Source organism: Stenella coeruleoalba, assembly GCF_951394435.1.
Source record: "Stenella coeruleoalba genome assembly, chromosome: 10".
Taxonomy (NCBI): domain Eukaryota; kingdom Metazoa; phylum Chordata; class Mammalia; order Artiodactyla; family Delphinidae; genus Stenella; species Stenella coeruleoalba.
This window is the reverse complement of record NC_137156.1, coordinates 59,383,372-59,400,965: the sequence shown is the minus strand read 5'-3', so window position 1 is coordinate 59,400,965 and position 17,594 is coordinate 59,383,372. Positions and strand designations below refer to the sequence as shown.

General features: G+C 62.1%; 1 protein-coding gene across 1 annotated transcript; it reads left to right on the top strand.

The window, feature by feature from the left end:
- Positions 1 to 2,958: 2,958 nt before the first annotated feature.
- Positions 2,959 to 16,856, top strand: ZBTB47 (zinc finger and BTB domain containing 47). Its single transcript, XM_079934194.1, has 6 exons — positions 2,959 to 3,820; positions 7,304 to 8,875; positions 10,503 to 10,650; positions 11,984 to 12,099; positions 12,750 to 12,894; positions 13,145 to 16,856. The coding sequence occupies exons 1-6, from the start codon at positions 3,818 to 3,820 to the stop codon at positions 13,480 to 13,482; spliced, it is 2,322 nt and encodes a 773-aa protein (XP_079790320.1). The 5' UTR covers positions 2,959 to 3,817; the 3' UTR covers positions 13,483 to 16,856.
- Positions 16,857 to 17,594: the final 738 nt, after the last annotated feature.

Sequence of the window (17,594 nt, the reverse complement as noted above, 5' to 3'; positions counted from 1 at the left end):
GAGCCGAGTTTCATGGTGGGCAGGACCCAGACTAGCCTGGGGACGGTTGCGTCTCTTCCGCCAGCCTAGAGTCTTGAGGACATCGGGGTAGAAAATGTGACCCAAGCTCTCAGGACAGACGCCTGCGTTCTGCATCTGGAGGCCTGACTCCTCTGTAACATGAGGCTAATGGTCCTTAGACTGCCAGTCTCTCGGCTCATAAACCCCGAAAGAGGGTGCAACCAGACATGGGAACCGGGGTGCTCGTCCTTTCCTGGGCCGGTCTGGAGTTGAATCAGCCTCCCAGAGAGCCCATGGGATAGGGCTCTGGGCTGGAACTTCCCAGTCTCAGGTCACCCAGGGTCTCCTGCAACTAAAACCTCTACCACCAGGCCAGATTCCCAGAGAAAGACCGAGAAGGATCCCAGTGGCCCAATCTGATTTTATTTTGAAGAAATAAAAGATCTCGATGAGCAACTGTTCTGTGGCACAGCCCTTAAGGGTTTGGGGCCTGAGTCAGACTGCCTGGGTTCAAGTTCCACTCTGACACTTCTAGGTGGATAGCTAGGTAAATTGCTTGACTTTATAATACAACTCCTCAGTACTAAGGACTCCTCTATCTTAGGAGTGGTGAGTATTAAATGCTTGGAACTAAACACACATTGTTCAGGGACACTAGCCCCTGGGCTTGCCTCCAAGAGTGGAGTGCTTGTGCCACAAGTTTTACAGGGACAGGGAGGGCCAGGCTCAATCACTAGTGAGAGGCCCAGGGCCCCTTGAACCAGCAGGGTGGGAGAGGATCCTGGTAGATGCTAGGGAGGCCCTGAATGCCTAGGCCATGACGTTTACGCTCTGGGAGGGAACTGGGCAACCTGCTGGTTTGAATTAGGCCCCCACCCCCCTACAGCTGTAGCCTGTTAGTGCTGAGCTCAGGACAGGAGCAATCCGCACCCCCTCCAACCCCACGCCCAGAGACCGGCAGAGCCCTGGGTCAGCACCTAGTAGGAAGGTGGAACTTCCCTGCCACCCCGCCAACCCCATGCTGCGGTGTCCCTTTCTGTTTTCTGGCCCTGCCCACTCTGCGCTCCCTCCCCCATCACAGTTACCCAGCTCCATGCCCCGCCTAGGGAGGCTGAGCCCTGCTCTGCGCACACGCACACATGTGCTGCCCCCCAGCATGGTTTGAATCTCTTCCTCCTCTCCGACATGGGAGAGGAGTTTGGTCTAGAAGCTTAGGGAAGTTGTGAGAAAACCCATGAGCTGGCCTCTGGAGGCAGGGGTGTGGCTCTGCTGACCTTGCCAGCACCCAGTCCCAAGTGCCTGAGGGTCACCCAGCCCTGCCCTTGTCTCCACAGACTCCTGGCTTGCCGCTGTGGCACGCGATTCTGGCCTGGGATCCCCCTCCCCGATAGCTGGTCCCACCCTACGCCCTCCAGAAAGCCTGCCTTGACCAACCCTGAGGGGGAAGATCCTGTGGCATGACTCTTTCAAAGGCCAAGAGAACAATTCTGCCTATCGCCCTCCGGCCACTCCCACCAGACGAGAATCTGGATTCTGCTACATCAAATCCTCTAGTTCCCTGCAGATGTTTAACTATATCCTCCCTTCCGGCCTGTGCAGGTGCTATTCTCTCTGCCTGGAGTACCCTTCCTCTCCTTTTGCCCTAGTGTTACTCAGCTTTCAGTCCTTGGTCACACTAGCCACACCCCCTGCCAAACCTTGGCTGGGAAGTGGGCCCAGGAGTGTCCTGTGCAGCCCTCTTGGCCAGGCTCCTCCCACCCTGCGGGGGAGACTGCTCCAGCCTCCCTTTTCTTGGCTTCTGACGCTGGTGTCTTGCTGTGTGATCTGTCCTGCTGTACCTTCACTGTCCTTATCCCACCAGTGGGTACACAGTTCCTCTCTTACCACCTCCCAGGCCTGTGCAAGGATCCACTGAGTCAGAAGAGGAAGTGGGTTGGGATGGAGGAAGAAGTGGAAGGCAGCCCTGAGGCGATGGGCTGGTCAGGCATGCAGGCTGCTCTGGCCCGGCCTCAGCTTGAGGTCTTCGGCAGCTGAGCCAGCTGTCTCTGCACCCACCGCGGCCACAGAAGTGCGGGATGTCTGCAGTGGCCTTCTCTGGGGGCATGTCCCCATCTGTGCCCCTTCCTCTCTTCCCATCTCTTTTCCCACCAGGGTCTCTCCTCACCCTCCATGTGGCTATGTGTTTTCCTCCTCTTTCTCTTGGCGCTCTCTGGTCACCCCCATCTTGGCCCGTGAGATGTGTTCTCCCTGACGCTGGGATGGCCCTGTCGTAAGGGCCTACCCATCCTGGCCTCAGGGGAGGCCCTTGCAGTTTCACAGGACAGACATCAAACTACAGGATGGCGCCTGCCGGGGATCTTGGCCTCTGCTCCATTTCCTTCCCCTGGCACCCAGAACCAAGTCACTCTGAACAGGCCCCAGAGTTCCTGCCTCCTCATGAGTAAGGTGGCATACTCAGGGGACACTGCTACAGCCAGGCATGGGTGGGTGTGTAAGCACAAGTGCACATGTGAGCGGAGGGGTAGGGGGATACTCTGTGGTACTGCAGGATGGGGGCAATGTGAGAGTGACCAAAGATGGGGCAGCCATCAGCTTGGAGTTGGGGGCACAGAAAGGCATCTGAATGATGACATGGGCCGTACGAGAGGCCCCCTCGCCACAATGGCGGCCCAGGCACCACCTAGACCCTGACCGGCCCAGCACCCTGTGGTCCCCACCCTGCTGCCTGCTCAGCCTGCCAGTGTTCCTTTGCAGCCTCCTGCCAGCACAGCCAGCCCCCAGCCCCCACTGGTGTCCATGCCAGAGCAGCATTCCGCAGGCCTGGCTGCATCTCCCCAGCAAAGACGGAGCAGGGCGGCCTCTCGGCAGCCATCAGGCCACATGGCTGGGGGACACAGTGGGACCTAGGCCTCTGGGCCTGTCACATTAAAGGATTTCATCAATGCAGCTGCGGTACGGGTTCTTGCATCTCCTGCCCTGGGCGGCCCTGGGCAGCCAGAGGCAGCCACCAGGTAGGGGTCATAGGGGTCGACCAGAACCAAGTCCTGGAGGCACAGACCAAAACAAACCCTGAGCTGTCCTGGGGGGGGGGGCGGGGGGCGGCCAGGCTAATTGTCGATCTTAGGCTCACCCTAAAGTCTGAGCAGCCCAGGCCGGAGGGTGGGGATGGTGACGCGGCTAGGATACGGGGACTCGGTCCCTCAGTGTGAGGTCGCTCAGGGGAGCAGGGGTAAGCCTTTCCCGCAGCTGATTGTGGGGGCCGGGGGGGAGCCCAGCCTACCGATTTCAGGGCCGCCTCCTACTCCGACCCCGCCTCTGTGGCGCAGCTGGAGGACACCGAGGTTAGACTCCGGGACGAACTTCCCGGAGGAAAGGGGGCTCGGCGCGGGAGAGGTGAGGCCAGGGTCCGTCCGCTAGGATAGGAGCGGCGGGTCCTGGCCAGGGGCCCCGGCGGCCCGAGGAGGGGCGGGCTGCACCGGGACGGCGCGCACCACGCGTGTCCGCGGCCCCCGCCGGCGCGCAGGGCGGCCTGGCCCTTTAAGCGTCCAGACGGCGGCCCCAGCTGACGCGCGGGCTCCAATCGGCGCCCCGCGCCCCCCGCCCGCCGCGCCCGAGGCTCTGGGGCCGCAGCTGCTCGGCGGCTGGACTCGCCGCGGCCCTGCGCCTCAGCCCGCCCGGCCGCGCCCCCGGGGGCCATGGTCGCGGGGCCCTGCGCGGGGGCGGCCCCCAGCGCGGCTCTTCATGGAGCGGCCCCGGCCTGGCCGCCGGGGGCAGCGCGATCCCGCGGGGCCCTGTGAGCCCCCAGCGCCACGGCACCATGGTACGCAAGGCCCTGCCTGTCCCCCCGCTTATCCGCCCACCTGCGCGCTCTGCCCTCTGGAGCGCACGGCCGGCCGGCTCGGGGTGGAGGGATGTGAGGGATCTTACCCCTCTCCGGGTCTCCCCGACCCCTTCTCTGGGTCCTTGCGGGCTGGGAATGCGGCGCTCTGACGCGGCCGTCGGCGGGGAAGGGGTTAAATTCCTGGGGTTGGGGCCCGGGCACGAGAGGCTGAGGTCCTGCTAGGCACTGGCGGAGGGGGGCGCTTCTCTGAGCCCGGACGGCACCGCCCTCGGACTGGGTGATGGGGGGAGGGAGGAGGTCGGATTCCCGCCTGGGCCTTGGGCCACGTGGGCGCTGGAGACGCCCTGCCTGGGGATTCGGGGCTCCTGGGCCGAGCGGAATGTGGGGGACGCCTGCAGCTCCGGTCCAAACTCCTGTGTGACCTTGGGCCGGTCTCCCGCCCTCTCTGGGCCTGTTTCTCCGGAAGGACGGATGGCCTGAGTTGAGAGAAGGCTGGCATAGACACCTCCTCCCTAAAAGGAGGAGGCTGGAAGTCATGAGCCTGTGCCCCCTTGCTCAGTCTGGGCCCACCCACTGCTGCCCAGCGATGGAAGGATTGACATAGGAGTAGGGTGTGCAGATGGACGCCCAGGTTTCATCCTAGGGCCTCCAGGGAGATGCCAGGGCAGGGTAGGAATCTGGTGGTTTCGTGACAGTGAGGCAGAGTGCCCCTTAGGAGTGGAAGGGTCTGACCATGGTAAGGCAGCCTCGGCAGGTGTCCCTGGCACCTGGCCTTCCCCCAGCCTGGCTTGGGGGGAGGATTGAGGGCATGAAACGCCCTGGCAACGCAAGTGCCTGACCACTCCCCTGGTCTTGTATCTTAGCTGGGCTGGCCTGGACTTGGGGGTGGGGTGTGTGGCTGCAGCTGGCACAACCAGATGGGGAGGGGCATCTGCAGCTTCAGGGAGCCAGCACATCTGGCTGGAGAGGCAGACACAGCTGGTGGCCCTGTGTGGGAGGTACTAGGCTAGGGGGTAGCTGCGCCCTGCTGAGGGGCTGCCAGTTATGGACTTAGGCAGCATCTATGTGCCCGGTCAAGGAAGTCCAGTCAGGCTGCCTGGTTGTAAGGTTCTTGGGCCCCTCAAGGGCCAAGGATGGTGCTGGCTGGGCTGGGAGTATTGCCTTGGAAATGGAGTCTTTGGGGCAGCACTACCCCCTAGATTAACCCTTCTTCCCCTGCTGAGGCCAGAGGGGTCCTCACTGGATCCTGGGACCAGAGCTGCACAAGGGAAGTGTCAGCCATTGCCCTTGCCCCATGGCAGGCAGGCACTGGAGGGCATTCTGTGAAGGGGGAACAGTGGACCAGAACCCTGTGCCCTAGGGTGGGTACCCCACAACAGGTCCGACATTGCCAGGTCCTTATCCAAGCCGCTTCCCCACCACTGCCTGGCCCCTGGAGGCCCTGAGGAACCCGTTACAGCCAATTGCACCCTGACCCCTCACCGACTCGAAGGTGGCAGCAGCTCTGGGAAGGAGGGTGCAGGTCGCCAGAGGTGGTGATGGGGTCTGGGGAAGCACAGCTGGTCCCCTGGGTGGGAGGGTCCCCACATGCCTCATCCTGCTTTTTAAGTCATTAAAGGCCAAGAAATAGTTCCACGTGGAATAGTGTCTAGTCCAGCACAGATTGGGTGGCTTTAGCAGAGCTAAGAGTCTAGGGGCTCTGCTCTTGCTTGCTGTGGGACCCTCCCATTCTGAGCCTCAGTTTCCCCATCTATGTAATAGGGGTTGGTCCCAGAAGATGAATCACAATGAGTCAGTGGATGGAGATGGGAGGGGGTTGGCATCTTATCCCCATTAGATTGATCAGGCTTGGACGGGCCAGCAGCCCCGAGACAGACGAGCAGATGGGTGGCTGCTTGGCTGGGGGGAAGGAGGTGTTGCGGAGAACTCAAGAGAGGCGGTGGTGAGAGAGGGGGTGGGGGGAGCATGGGTGCTGTCCTGGGCTGCTGGATGTGAAGGGTGAAACCCAGGGCATATCTGTCAGCAGGTTGCCCCTGGAGGCTCCCTGAGGCTCATCCCAAGGCCCAGGGTAGATCCTCTCATTCAGGTGACCGGAAGGACTGGCATGAAGGGGAGGGGTGGGCTGTGGATGCACAGGACTGGGGTTTCATCCGAAGGCTTCCAGAGAGGTGCACGGCGTCGGGGAGCTGATGTCTTTGCAGTGCAGCAAGGTACCCTCAAATGTAGGAGGCTCTGACTTAGCTGGACAGGGCCTGAGGAGGGCCAGAACCTGGAACCTGCGGGGCTGGTCCAGCCAGGCAGGTAGTCGACAGATGTTAATTGAACATCTGCTGTGCGCCGGACCCGTGCAAGGGACTGGGCAGCCTGCCTGTCTGTGCTGCCCACCTTTTGGGGAAGCCACTGTGGTGCAAACAGGAATAATTACTTTGGGCAATTCACAGGTACTGGATGCGGCCCAAGGGTCTAGGAATCTGACCCACCAGATCCAAGGGCCTCCCTCAGGCTCCAGAAGCCCCCAGTGGTGTGACCTCCATGAGGAGGCCATCTCGGAACCTCTGGGCCTGGGTCACACCTGACCCTGGGGTCTGGGGACCTAGAGAGAAAAGGGTTTGGGACAAGCCTTAGGGGCCTCCTGCCTCAAGCACGGTGGACAGGTAACACAGCTGTGTCCTTTGTGGTGTGGTGGGGAGCTGCTGCCGCCAGGCCTGAGGCCACAGGCAGCAGCCTGGCCCGAGCTCCGGCCGAGGAAGGAGGGGACGGCTGGACCTCACCAGCCTCCTCCGACAGGGCAGTGGGGCCGTGGGCCTGGATTTCTTCACAAAAGTCTCTGCCTCTGCAAGGCCTCAGGCCTAGACCTTGAGGGCTGCTGCGGGTGAGCTGAGGGGTTCTCTCGGGTGCTGCCCCAGGGGTGCAGTGGCCAGAGGCAGAGCAGTGAGCCCGACGTGTTCTTGAGCCGTCTGGGCTTAGGCAGGCTTGGCTTTATTCGTATGTGAGTGAGTGTGGAAGAGAGGATCCACGGGGCCCAGAAATGGTGAAGGGATGCCTCTGGGGAGACAACCCAGTCCTGGTTTGCTGGGGTCAGCCCTGGCTTTAGCATCAAAAGTCCCGCATCCCAGGAAACCCCTAGGTTCCTGGCCCACCTGGACCGTTGGTCACCCTTGAACCTTTTCCTTCCCCTTTCTTCCTCTTCCCCTCCCCTTTCTGGGATGACTTCTCCCATTTCACAGCGGAAGAGCTGGAGGCCAGGAAAAGTTAACCACTGACCCAGGGGCTGACCTGCAGCCTCAGAAGGTCATGACCCGAGTTTGAGCTCTGAGGAACAGCAGACTCGGGCTTGAATCCTGGTTCCCCCTCGTCCTTGCTTGGGCTTCGGCACCTTCCCTGTAACATGGAACCAGGAGTGATGGGTGGGTGGCCACCTCCCAGATGGCCTTGACCTGACCTGTGCCCTCTGCCCCCCAGTTGCTGGTTGAGAAGACGACGGACTCACCGGCGGCCGAGTTCTCGCTGGTGGAGGACGTGGCGCTGCACTTCGCCTGCTTGATGGGCCGCCTGAACGAGCAGCGCCTCTTCCAGCCTGACCTGTGCGACGTGGACCTGGTGCTGGTGCCCCAGCGCAGCGTCTTCCCGGCCCACAAGGGCGTGCTGGCCGCCTACAGCCAGTTCTTCCACTCACTCTTCACCCAGAACAAGCAGCTGCAGCGCGTGGAGCTGTCCCTGGAGGCGCTGGCACCCGGCGGCCTGCAGCAGATCCTCAACTTCATCTACACGTCCAAGCTGCTGGTCAACGCAGCCAACGTCCACGAGGTGCTCAGCGCCGCCTCGCTGCTGCAGATGGCCGACATCGCCGCATCCTGCCAGGAGCTGCTGGACGCCCGCTCCCTCGGTACCCCGGGCCCCGGCGCCGTGGCCCTCGCCCAGCCGGCCGCCAGCTGCACCCCGGCCGCACCGCCCTACTACTGTGACATCAAGCAGGAGGCCGACGCCCCAGGCCTGCCCAAGATCTACGCCCGTGAGGGCCCTGACCCCTACTCGGTGCGCGTTGAGGACGGGGCTGGGGCCACAGGTGGCACGGTGCCTGCCACCATCGGGCCGGCTCAGCCCTTCTTCAAGGAGGAGAAGGAGGGTGGCGTCGAGGAGGCCGGCCGGCCCCCCGCGAGCTTGTGCAAGCTGGAGGGCGGGGAGGAGCTGGAGGAGGAGCTTGGGGGTTCTGGCACCTACAGTCACCGGGAGCAGTCCCAGATCATCGTGGAGGTGAACCTCAACAACCAGACGCTGCACGTGTCCACAGGGCCCGAGGGGAAGCCGGGCGCCGCCACAGGCCCGGCCACCATGGTGCTGGGCGGGGAGGACGGGCTGCAGAGACACTCGGAGGATGAGGAGGCCGACGAGGAGGAGGAGGAGGAAGAGGAGGAGGAGGAAGAGGAGGGCGGTGGCAGTGGAGGGGGGGAGGAGGAGGAGGAGGAGGAGGAGGAGGAGGAGGAGGGCGGCAGTCAGGGGGAGGAGGACGAGGAGGAGGAGGGGGAGGAGCACAGCGAGCAGGAGGAGGAGGAGGAGGGGGAGGGGCACAGCGAGCAGGGTCAGGAGAGTTCGGAGGAGGAGGAGGAGGGGGAGGAGGGGGAGGAGGATGGGGAGGCGGGGGGCAGGCAGGGGCCGGGGTGCCGCGGTAGCGGGGCAGACGCCCCTCCCCACAGTCGCATGGCAACGCGGTCTGCCCGGCGCCGGGGCCTCCCTGAGCCTGAGGAGGCTGGACGGCAAGGTGGGAAGCGGCCAAAGCCACCTGCAGGAGGGTCTCCTGCCCCAGCCCGAGGGCCACAGGCCGCTGACGGTCTGGGGGCCAAGGTGAAGCTGGAGGAGAAGCAGCACCATCCGTGCCAGAAGTGCCCGCGTGTTTTCAACAACCGCTGGTACCTGGAGAAGCACATGAACGTGACCCACAGCCGCATGCAGATCTGCGACCAGTGCGGCAAGCGCTTCCTGCTAGAGAGTGAACTGCTGCTACACCGGCAGACAGACTGCGAGCGCAACATCCAGGTGGGCCTCGGGGTGGGTTCACGGGGCCCACAGGGGCAGCCATCCAGGCTGGGCCAGGCTGGAACTGGGCCCCGGGCACCCAGTGTCCTGCTACCTGCGTTGCCCACACAGTCTGCAGAGACCAGGCTTGGCCCCCTGGACAGTGGGACCAGCCCAGGCCCAAGGGTGAGCCCAGGGTGGCGAGAGCTCAAGGGATAACGTCAGGGAGAGCTTCCTGGAGGAGGTGGATAGAGCTGAGCTTCAGCACGTGCAGAGACGTGCAGATAGGGGTAGAACAAACAGTACCCTTGGCCAGAGGGGCAGAGGGGAGCCCGGACTCGGGAGGATGAGAGTTGTCTGAGCACGTGAGGCTGGGGGACAGCCAGCTCTGAGGAGGGATGAGTCAGTGTTCTGGTAAATCTCTGGGCTGCCGCAAGGCCAACAGGGCCACCATGTATAGTTTCTCAGACTGTGCACTGCACGAAAGCACAGGTGAGGGGAGGAAGGGTTTGCCCAGAAGGGGGCGCCATTTCCCACTTCCTGCAAAGGCCGAAAGGAGCAAGGGGCAGCAGAGCAGGAAGAAACCCCTGCATTCAGCTCTTTGGAGGTACCAGCTGGCCTGGGCCTGGGAAAAGGGACCAGATGAGCAGTTTGGGAAGCACGGGGGCTGCCGGGGCCAAACAGGGGAGTTGGGCTGGCTGCCAAGCCTTGAGCCAGCCTGAGTCTGGGCCAGCCCGGCCTTTCAGGGTGCAGGCAGTACAGGGCCAGCCAGGCTGGTTTTTGCCTTTTCTGACTGGCAGTGAGGTTGGGGGGCAGTAGGTAGGCGGGTGCTAATTGCCTGAACTAATTGCTAATTGCAGTGCCCTGTGGAGAAAGTGTTATCTGGGGTTACCTGGATGCCTGCCCCACCCTCGTGCCCACGCTCCCACTTGCCGGCCTGCTGGGCTGCCCTTTGACTCTCCGTGTGCACACACCTGAGCTTCCCTCCTGAAGGGGAAAGACGCTTGTACCTCTTCTGTCCTGGGCACCCTGACCCAGTTTCTGCCCGAGCCCTGGCCTGCTGCAGGGATGGGTAGGACAAGGGCCCAGGAGAAGAGGAGGAGGGGAGTGTGGCCCTCAAGTTTCCCGCCACCGTCTATTGCCTGATAGGCCCTTGTACCTCCTACAGTCCCCAGTCCTTTGGAATCTGTCTCCTTGGGGATCTCCATGGTGTCAGGGCATGGGTCCCAGCAGGGGGAGGCAGCAGAGAAAATGGCCCAGCTCTGCCAGGACCTGTTATCTGAGGGACTTCTCCATGAACTGAGTAGCCTCCTCACCCACTGTGGTCCTTCAGCCAGTTATGTGTCTCTTCTTTGTAGAAAGATGCCTTGTTGAAATGAGCACAGAGGAGGGACTTCCTGGAAGAGGTGGCCCCTGACCCTAGTGAGTTCAGGATGAGGGACCCACCCTGGGTGGGTGGGTAGGTGGGTAAGTATTTAGGGAGTTACCACCCCCAACTCTCAGCACATCACATCTGGCTGGTCCTTGGACATCAAGGCCTCTCTCTCCAGCACAGTTCAGGTGGGGAAACTGAGGCCCAGAGAGGGGCAGTGACTAGTCCTAGGTCACATGGTCCTGACCCAGAGCCTAAAGTCTTCTCACCCCACAGTGTGTGACGTGTGGCAAAGCTTTTAAGAAGCTCTGGTCCCTCCACGAGCACAATAAGATTGTGCACGGCTACGCAGAAAAGAAGTTCTCCTGTGAGATTTGCGAGAAGAAGTTCTACACCATGGCTCACGTGCGCAAGCACATGGTCGGTAAGTCCAGGCTGGTGAGGGATGGAGCCTGAGGTCCATGCGGGCCAGCTGCTGGGTGTTCTGGGAAACACTTCACAATCCAAGGGCAATATGAAGGGGTGAGAAGGCCCCTCGTAGCTGGGAGGTAGGGGGTGGGGGGCTGCTTGCAGTGGCAGGTGTGTCCTGGACAGCCTCTGGGGCCAGGGCTGCCATGCAGAGTTGGGCAGGTTGCACATGGCACAAGGACTCCTGGACAAGATGGCAGGTGGGGACCAGAATCCAGCTAGCACACTGCCAACCAGGCTGTGCATCCTGACATGGGGCTGTGTCCACCAGAGCACCTTTTTCTAAATTACATGAAGTGCCATAGGGGCTGACACAGGCCCAGTCTCAGTTTGAGGACAGCTGTGCCTCTGATAGGGCTTCAGGCTTCTCTGAATGCAACCCTCCCCCAGGGGTCATACCTGGACACGGTAAGGAGGCCCCCAAGTGTGTTTTGGGCCACTTCATTGCCTTGGGCATGGCTCTCCCTCCGCTCTAGGTGGGCTTGCCTGGGAGTCTGGTGTCCAGGTGGCCCTCCCTTCTTTGCCCGCTTGGGGCCTGGTGCTCTAGAGAGGGGTAGCCAAGGAGGAGCAGTGTGCCCTGGCCAGGCCTTACCCCCGTTGTCTACCAGACAGTGCTAGAGGCCTCCAGCATGAACTGACTGGGAGCTGGGACCCCGGGGTCTAGGTATCGGCCAGAAGCATGCTGGCTAACCCAGGATTGGTGGTCCTTCCTGGGCTTGGATTCCCCAGCTCTGAACTCTGAGGGGGGCCCTCCGTGTCTCCAGTTGCTTCCTCCCAGATCTTCCTTGGAGTTTGTTCTGGGAGGAGCGCAGGTAACTAACTCCCTCTGGATGGCATGGGACCCAAGGCTGAGGCCTGTACAGGTGCCACCGTCTGTAAAACCCAGCCACCCTGGAGGCCCAAGACCACTCTACCCTCTTTTTATAGAAGAGGGTGCTGAGGCTCGCTGAGGCACACATTGGCCATGCAGGGAGCCGGTGGCTGAGCCAGGATTTGAGCCGAGGCCAGTCCCACTTGAAATCCTTCTATCTTTCCCCGAAGCTTTGGGAGTGAGGCCAGACGCGAAAGAACCAAGAGGGCCTCCATGCCTGTCTGACCAAACAGAGAGACCTAGCCGGGAGGGAAGGGGCCTTGCCTGGGGGACAGAGGCTGTGGGGCAGGCCCCAGGGTAGGTGGTGTCCTGGGAGGCGGGATCTGGGCCGGATCTCGGGGGTGGTCAGGCAGGGGTCCCCTGGGAGGAGCCAGATGGGTCCCCCCGAGATGTCATGGCCATGGTGCCTGCCCTGTAGCCCACACCAAGGACATGCCCTTCACCTGCGAGACCTGTGGGAAGTCCTTCAAACGCAGCATGTCTCTCAAGGTGCACTCACTGCAGCACTCCGGGGAGAAGCCGTTCAGATGCGAGGTGAGCTCCCTTCTCCTCCTGCCCCAGGAGCCATCCTGGACGGGGGCGGGGATCAGAGCAGCTGCTTGAAAACCAGGGGTTGGGGTACTGGAGAATAGGATGCAGAAAGAAAGGGGCCCCTCCTTGATGTCTGCCTCCCACTCCATCCTTACCTGGTTGCCCACCTGCACCTCCCCCCACACCCCTGCCACCCCACCCTAACCCAACCCCCGAATGTCCAGGGTGGGAAGTCTGCATGGGCTGGAACCATGGGGCAGGCTTTCTGGAGAGGTGGAGAACGGAGCATCTTAGGCAGAGAGATCAGAGATGGAGCTGCAGGTGGGGATGAGGTGGGGCGCCTTTGGACCAGGAAGAAGGATGGAGGGCCTTAAGCATGAGGGCTCCCTCCACTCTGTGGCCTCTTCCCACTTCCTGACCCCCATTCCTGCCTGGGCCCTGCATGCCCACGGCCTCTCCACCTGTGCCCGTGCACTGCCCCACCCCAGGAGCACCTCGGCTGGCCTTTGCATCCACACCTCCTTGCCCAGGAGCCCCTCCCCATGTGAGTCCTTCCCACAGCCCTGTGGTCTCGGGCCAGCACTTCCCTCCCTGAAGGCTGTTCCCCTGCTCTGCGCCGGGTCTCACCCCCTCACCCTCCACCCCGCCCTCAGAACTGCAACGAGCGTTTCCAGTACAAGTACCAGCTGCGGTCGCACATGAGCATCCACATCGGCCACAAGCAATTCATGTGCCAGTGGTGCGGCAAGGACTTCAACATGAAGCAGTACTTCGATGAGCACATGAAGACCCACACAGGTACGGCCGCCCCACGAGGAGGGGCTCCGCACCGGGCCGGGCCCCCTTCTCCGCTAGGAGGCCCAGCGCCGGCCTCCTTGCCTCCCCAGGTCGGGCGAGGCTGGTACAGGCTGGCAAGGATCCGAGAGTGCCAGGGCCGGGCCGGGATGGTTCCGTGGACGCCCGGAGGCTGGCCCAGGGCGGGGGTGGGGGGTGGGGGCGTAGCGGCCCGCCAGCGACTCCCCATGGCCCATCACCACCCACCCCGCAGGGGAGAAGCCGTACATCTGCGAGATCTGCGGCAAGAGCTTCACCAGCCGGCCCAACATGAAGCGGCACCGGCGCACGCACACCGGCGAGAAGCCCTACCCCTGTGACGTGTGCGGCCAGCGCTTCCGCTTCTCCAACATGCTCAAGGCGCACAAGGAGAAGTGCTTCCGCGTCAGCCACCCCCTGGCCGGCGACAGCGCCCCCGCAGCCCCGGGCCTGCCCCCCGCCCCGCCCCAGGCCCTCCCCCTGCTGCCCGGGCTGCCCCAGACCCTGCCTCCCCCGCCGCCGCTCTTCCCCACCGCTGCCAGCCCCGGCGGGAGGCTGAACACCAACAACTAACCGCCTGCCTGCTGCACGGGCCCAGGACCCTCCACTCGTCCTCGTGGGGCGGGGCGGGGGGGAGCAACACCTCCAGAGTTGGCTGGACACACTCTGCCCGGGGCCTCTGACCCTGGGGGCTGTGCAGGCTGGCAGCCCCCAGAGCTGGCGGAGGACACCTCACTCCCAAGTGCCCCCTTTCAGCGGCTCCTTGAAGCCTTTACTTTTTGTCTGTTTTTTGGAAGTGAAGGAAAACGAAAAGAGAGGAAACTCTTGACGGCACCCCCCTCCAGGTGAGGGGGGCGCTGGAGGCAGCAGGTACGGGTGTAGAGGGACCTGGGGAGCAGGTGTGACTGGTTGCTCCGCTGAGGCCTCAGCCAGAGGGGGGCGGCCAGGCCCAGCCCAGGTCACCTTCAGCTGCTCATCCCCGCCCGTCCTGGGCCCCCTCGCTCGCCCCTCATCCCGGAGGGTTTGGGGAAAAGTTGGGGTGCCGTCCCCCTTTGGAGGACTCGTGGGCCCACCGTGAGGGCTGCGGATGCTGAGGCGGGGACTTGGGCCCGGACGCCGGGGGTTGTGTGGGGTGGGCGTGCGTGGCGAGGTGCGACGACCGCAGCTGTGCACCGTGGGGAGGGGGGGCGGGCGGGGGCTGGACCCCAGGCATTTGCTTTCCCCACGGCATCCCCGACCTGCCCCCGGCTGCACCGAGGGCCCTGGGGAAGGTGTCCCCAAGAGCTGCCGGGCCTCAGGGTGTGGTGGGCCAGGCCCTGGGTGGGCAGACGGGCTGGCTCCCACAGGCACTGCAGCCCAGGAGCCCCTGCACATGGGTGGACCCCAGGGACCAGGGCCCTAAGGAGCAGGCCCGGGCAGATGTTCTGAGGTTTCAAGGTGCTATCAGTGGGGCAGGGGGCAGGGCAGCTGTTCACGGAGCAGCCCATCCCTCAGCAGCTGCCCCAGCCGAATCTCCCACGCTACAGACGTCTGTGTCTGTCTCTGCTCCTGGAAGGCAGCACAGGCCTCAGCCACTCCCTGGGCCTGGCCACAGCCTGCCCCTGGTTGGTGTCCAGCGGCCTCGTCCCTCCTGCGCCTCTGTGCTCACGGGTGGAGCGAGGAGCCTGCACGATCAGGCCCTGGGGGTCGGGGTCGGGGGTACCGGGAGAGCCCCACCCAGCCTGTGCGCAACGCTTGCCCTCACGAGGCCAGCACTAATAGGACATCCTTTTTTGTTGTCATTTAACGTCTCCATTCCTGCCTTTGAAATGGGGAGGAAGGTTCCATAAGCTACCTGTTTCCTAGTTAAGCTCTTTCCTATTGTGTTTATACAGTTTTGTCTGTTATACTCTTTGCACCTTAAACCCCTCGACTGCCCCCGCATCACCACCTTCCCAGCATGGCTGGAGTGGGACGAGGCCTGAGCCCAGGGGGCGGGTTGGGGGGGGACTGGCCCCATCAGCCCAAGGGCTGAGGGGGTCAGGACCCCTCTGACTTCCTTGTAAGGCCCATGGCACTGGGGCAGGGGGCTGGGGACATTTTAATCATCAATAAACGAAGCACTTTATTATGTACAGATGTGGGCAAGCCCAAGGAGCCCGAGTGATTTGAGGATTTAGAATCCAAGCCACACAGCCCAGATGGTTCTCCGGGCTTAGAGGGGGCAGTGCCCTGGCCCGGTTGAGTTTCGGGCTGTAGCAGGAACAGTGCCAGCCAGAGTCTATGTACGCACCCTCTGACGCCCCTGCTGTCCTCTGGGGAGAAAAAGTGGTACCTCCGCGAGAGGGGAAAGCTCCCTGTCTGGCTCCCAGTACTGAGGCTCCTCCCACGCCGAGGCTGGGAATTCCAGCCTCTTATGGGGTCAGCGCCGCGTCTCTCAGGCTCCTGCTTTACTGTAGCTCTTTTCCTCTCCTGCACCCTGTGATCTCTGGGCTTCCATGACGTCCTCAGGGTCCTCCCCTCCCTGCTTCCCCCTTCCCTTTGCTATTTCTAACCTCTGGTCCCAGTGCCTGACAGCTTCAGAGCTGGCCCACATTTTCCTAAGAAAAGTCTGATCTCCCCCAATGGGCTGTAGGCTGGGACTCCAATGAGTTTTCCACCCCCTGTTGCTGACGCTGGGCTCTCCCATAGGGGCTGGTGGCCCTGTCACCTGCTTCCCTCCCTGCAGCCTTAGTGAGCCTAGGGGGCCCTGGTCAGGCTGGGCCTCTGGTCCATGAGGCCAGACTTTGACAAGCAGAGGCTGGAGATGGGTGTGGGGAGCTGGTAGCAAGACCCTGTCCCAGGACTTGGGTCTCCTGTTCTTATACACTTCCCCTCTCAGGACACAAGAGGGGTCCAGACAGCAGGCTGGGCACTGGTCAGATGGTCATTGTAGCTGTAGGTGGGCACGGCCAACCCCTCTCCTGGGAGACCCCTACCCCAGCGGGGACAGGAACCCTGTGTCCCTGGTGCTAATGCTCTCTTCCCCTTGGGCCAGTGTTGGTGGGAGCTCCTTTCTGGCCAGACCACAAGGGTCTGAAGCAATAATGGTACCTCAGCAGTGCCAGTATGGATAGGGGTTCTCGTTTTACCAGCTTTTACATTTCCTTTTTAATTGTTAAAACAAATTAACAAGCACCTGGGTATTGGAGTGAGGGGACTGGGCATCATACCTGCTTCCCAGGGCTGGTGGGGGGGAGGGGGCTTGGGATCATCACCTCCCACTGGAGATCTGCCAGGGCGTCCCTCTGTCCAGTTGGACTTCTCAGCCCATTTGGCCAAGACCTCAAGCCCAGACCCTGGGCCTGCCCTCTCCCCGGCTCCCCTTGTACTCCCCGGTCTTGGGCCAGCTGGAGGTGAGTGGCCAAAGAGATGAGGTGGGCCTCAAGCCCTAGGAACCCAGGCCGGGGGCAGAACCTGAGCCTCCAATCCTGATGCGTTCCACCACGGCCAACACAGCACCCCTCGGGGGGCTCGGTGGCAGAACAGCTGTGCCCAGGCATGCGGACCCTTGATGTCTGGCCCCATGTGGCCACCCCACAGCCCCAGAGTGTGCGGGCGACAGCAGGAGGGTGAGGAGAAGAGTGAAGGGGAATAAAGGCAGTACAACTGTCCCTTGGCCCAGCCTCTTCTTTACACATTGCCGCCCTGACTACTGGCTGAAGAGACTTGGACCAGGGCAAGGGTAGCGCGGAACCTGACCGCTTGGCCGAAGACCACGGGGACACCCGTGCCCCGAGCATCTGCACACCCCGTCTCCCTCCCTTGAGGGTGGGCTGGGCTCCTGGGGAACATCCAGAGTCAGGAGCTGAGGTCTGAAGGAGCCAGATGTCAGCACCCGGGAGGACATCGCAGGTGGAAGACAGGTAGCGGACTCCGAGGAGGGAGCAGGCGGCTCTCCCTGCGGACCTCCAAGAATTATTTCACTGGAGCGCTGGCTCTGTGCGGGATAGGACTCTAGGCTGTGGTGACACACGGTGACTGAGGCCACCATGTATGTGGCACTTGGTCCCAGATACCTGGAGAGGGGAATAACCGGGAAGGGCTAGGAGAGGAGGCTGGTGGGTGGGTTCACTAACCAGCCAGAGAGGGCATACACATCCCCAGGATGGGGACATTGCCTTCCACACAGTCCCACTTCTCTGAAGGGAACAGGGGCTCGCTCAAGTCACCCTAAAACTGAAGCTTGCTGTCAGGCCTGCGGGCCTGGCTGCTCCTGCAGTGTCTTGTGGGGATTCAGCTCCTCTCTGTTTCCCCTCTTCTACCCGTCCATCGGTGGTCTGTCTGCTGCCTCTCCCCATGGCCTCCTCCCTTCGACCCCACCGTGCTGTGAGCAACGGCCTGATGCCACAAGCATTATTTTCTATAGAATCCCTGGGAAAATATCTATTTTTTTAAAATTAACGTTTTACCTGGGCATAGTTGAAGAAGCCAAATATTGATACTTCTAGAACGTTCGTTTTTTAACAAAAACCTGCAGTCCCCTGCACCTGCTCCTCTCCAACTCCCGGTAGGCGAGCGGCTCCAATTCAGTTGGTATTTTTGGTGTTCTCGTGCCCACAGAAAGCACACCTCCAATGCTACTTTCCTGATTTTTTTCAGTTTTAGGCATCAGCTATTGATGTATTTCTTCATCACTCCCATGACATGCACAAACGCTACGCACA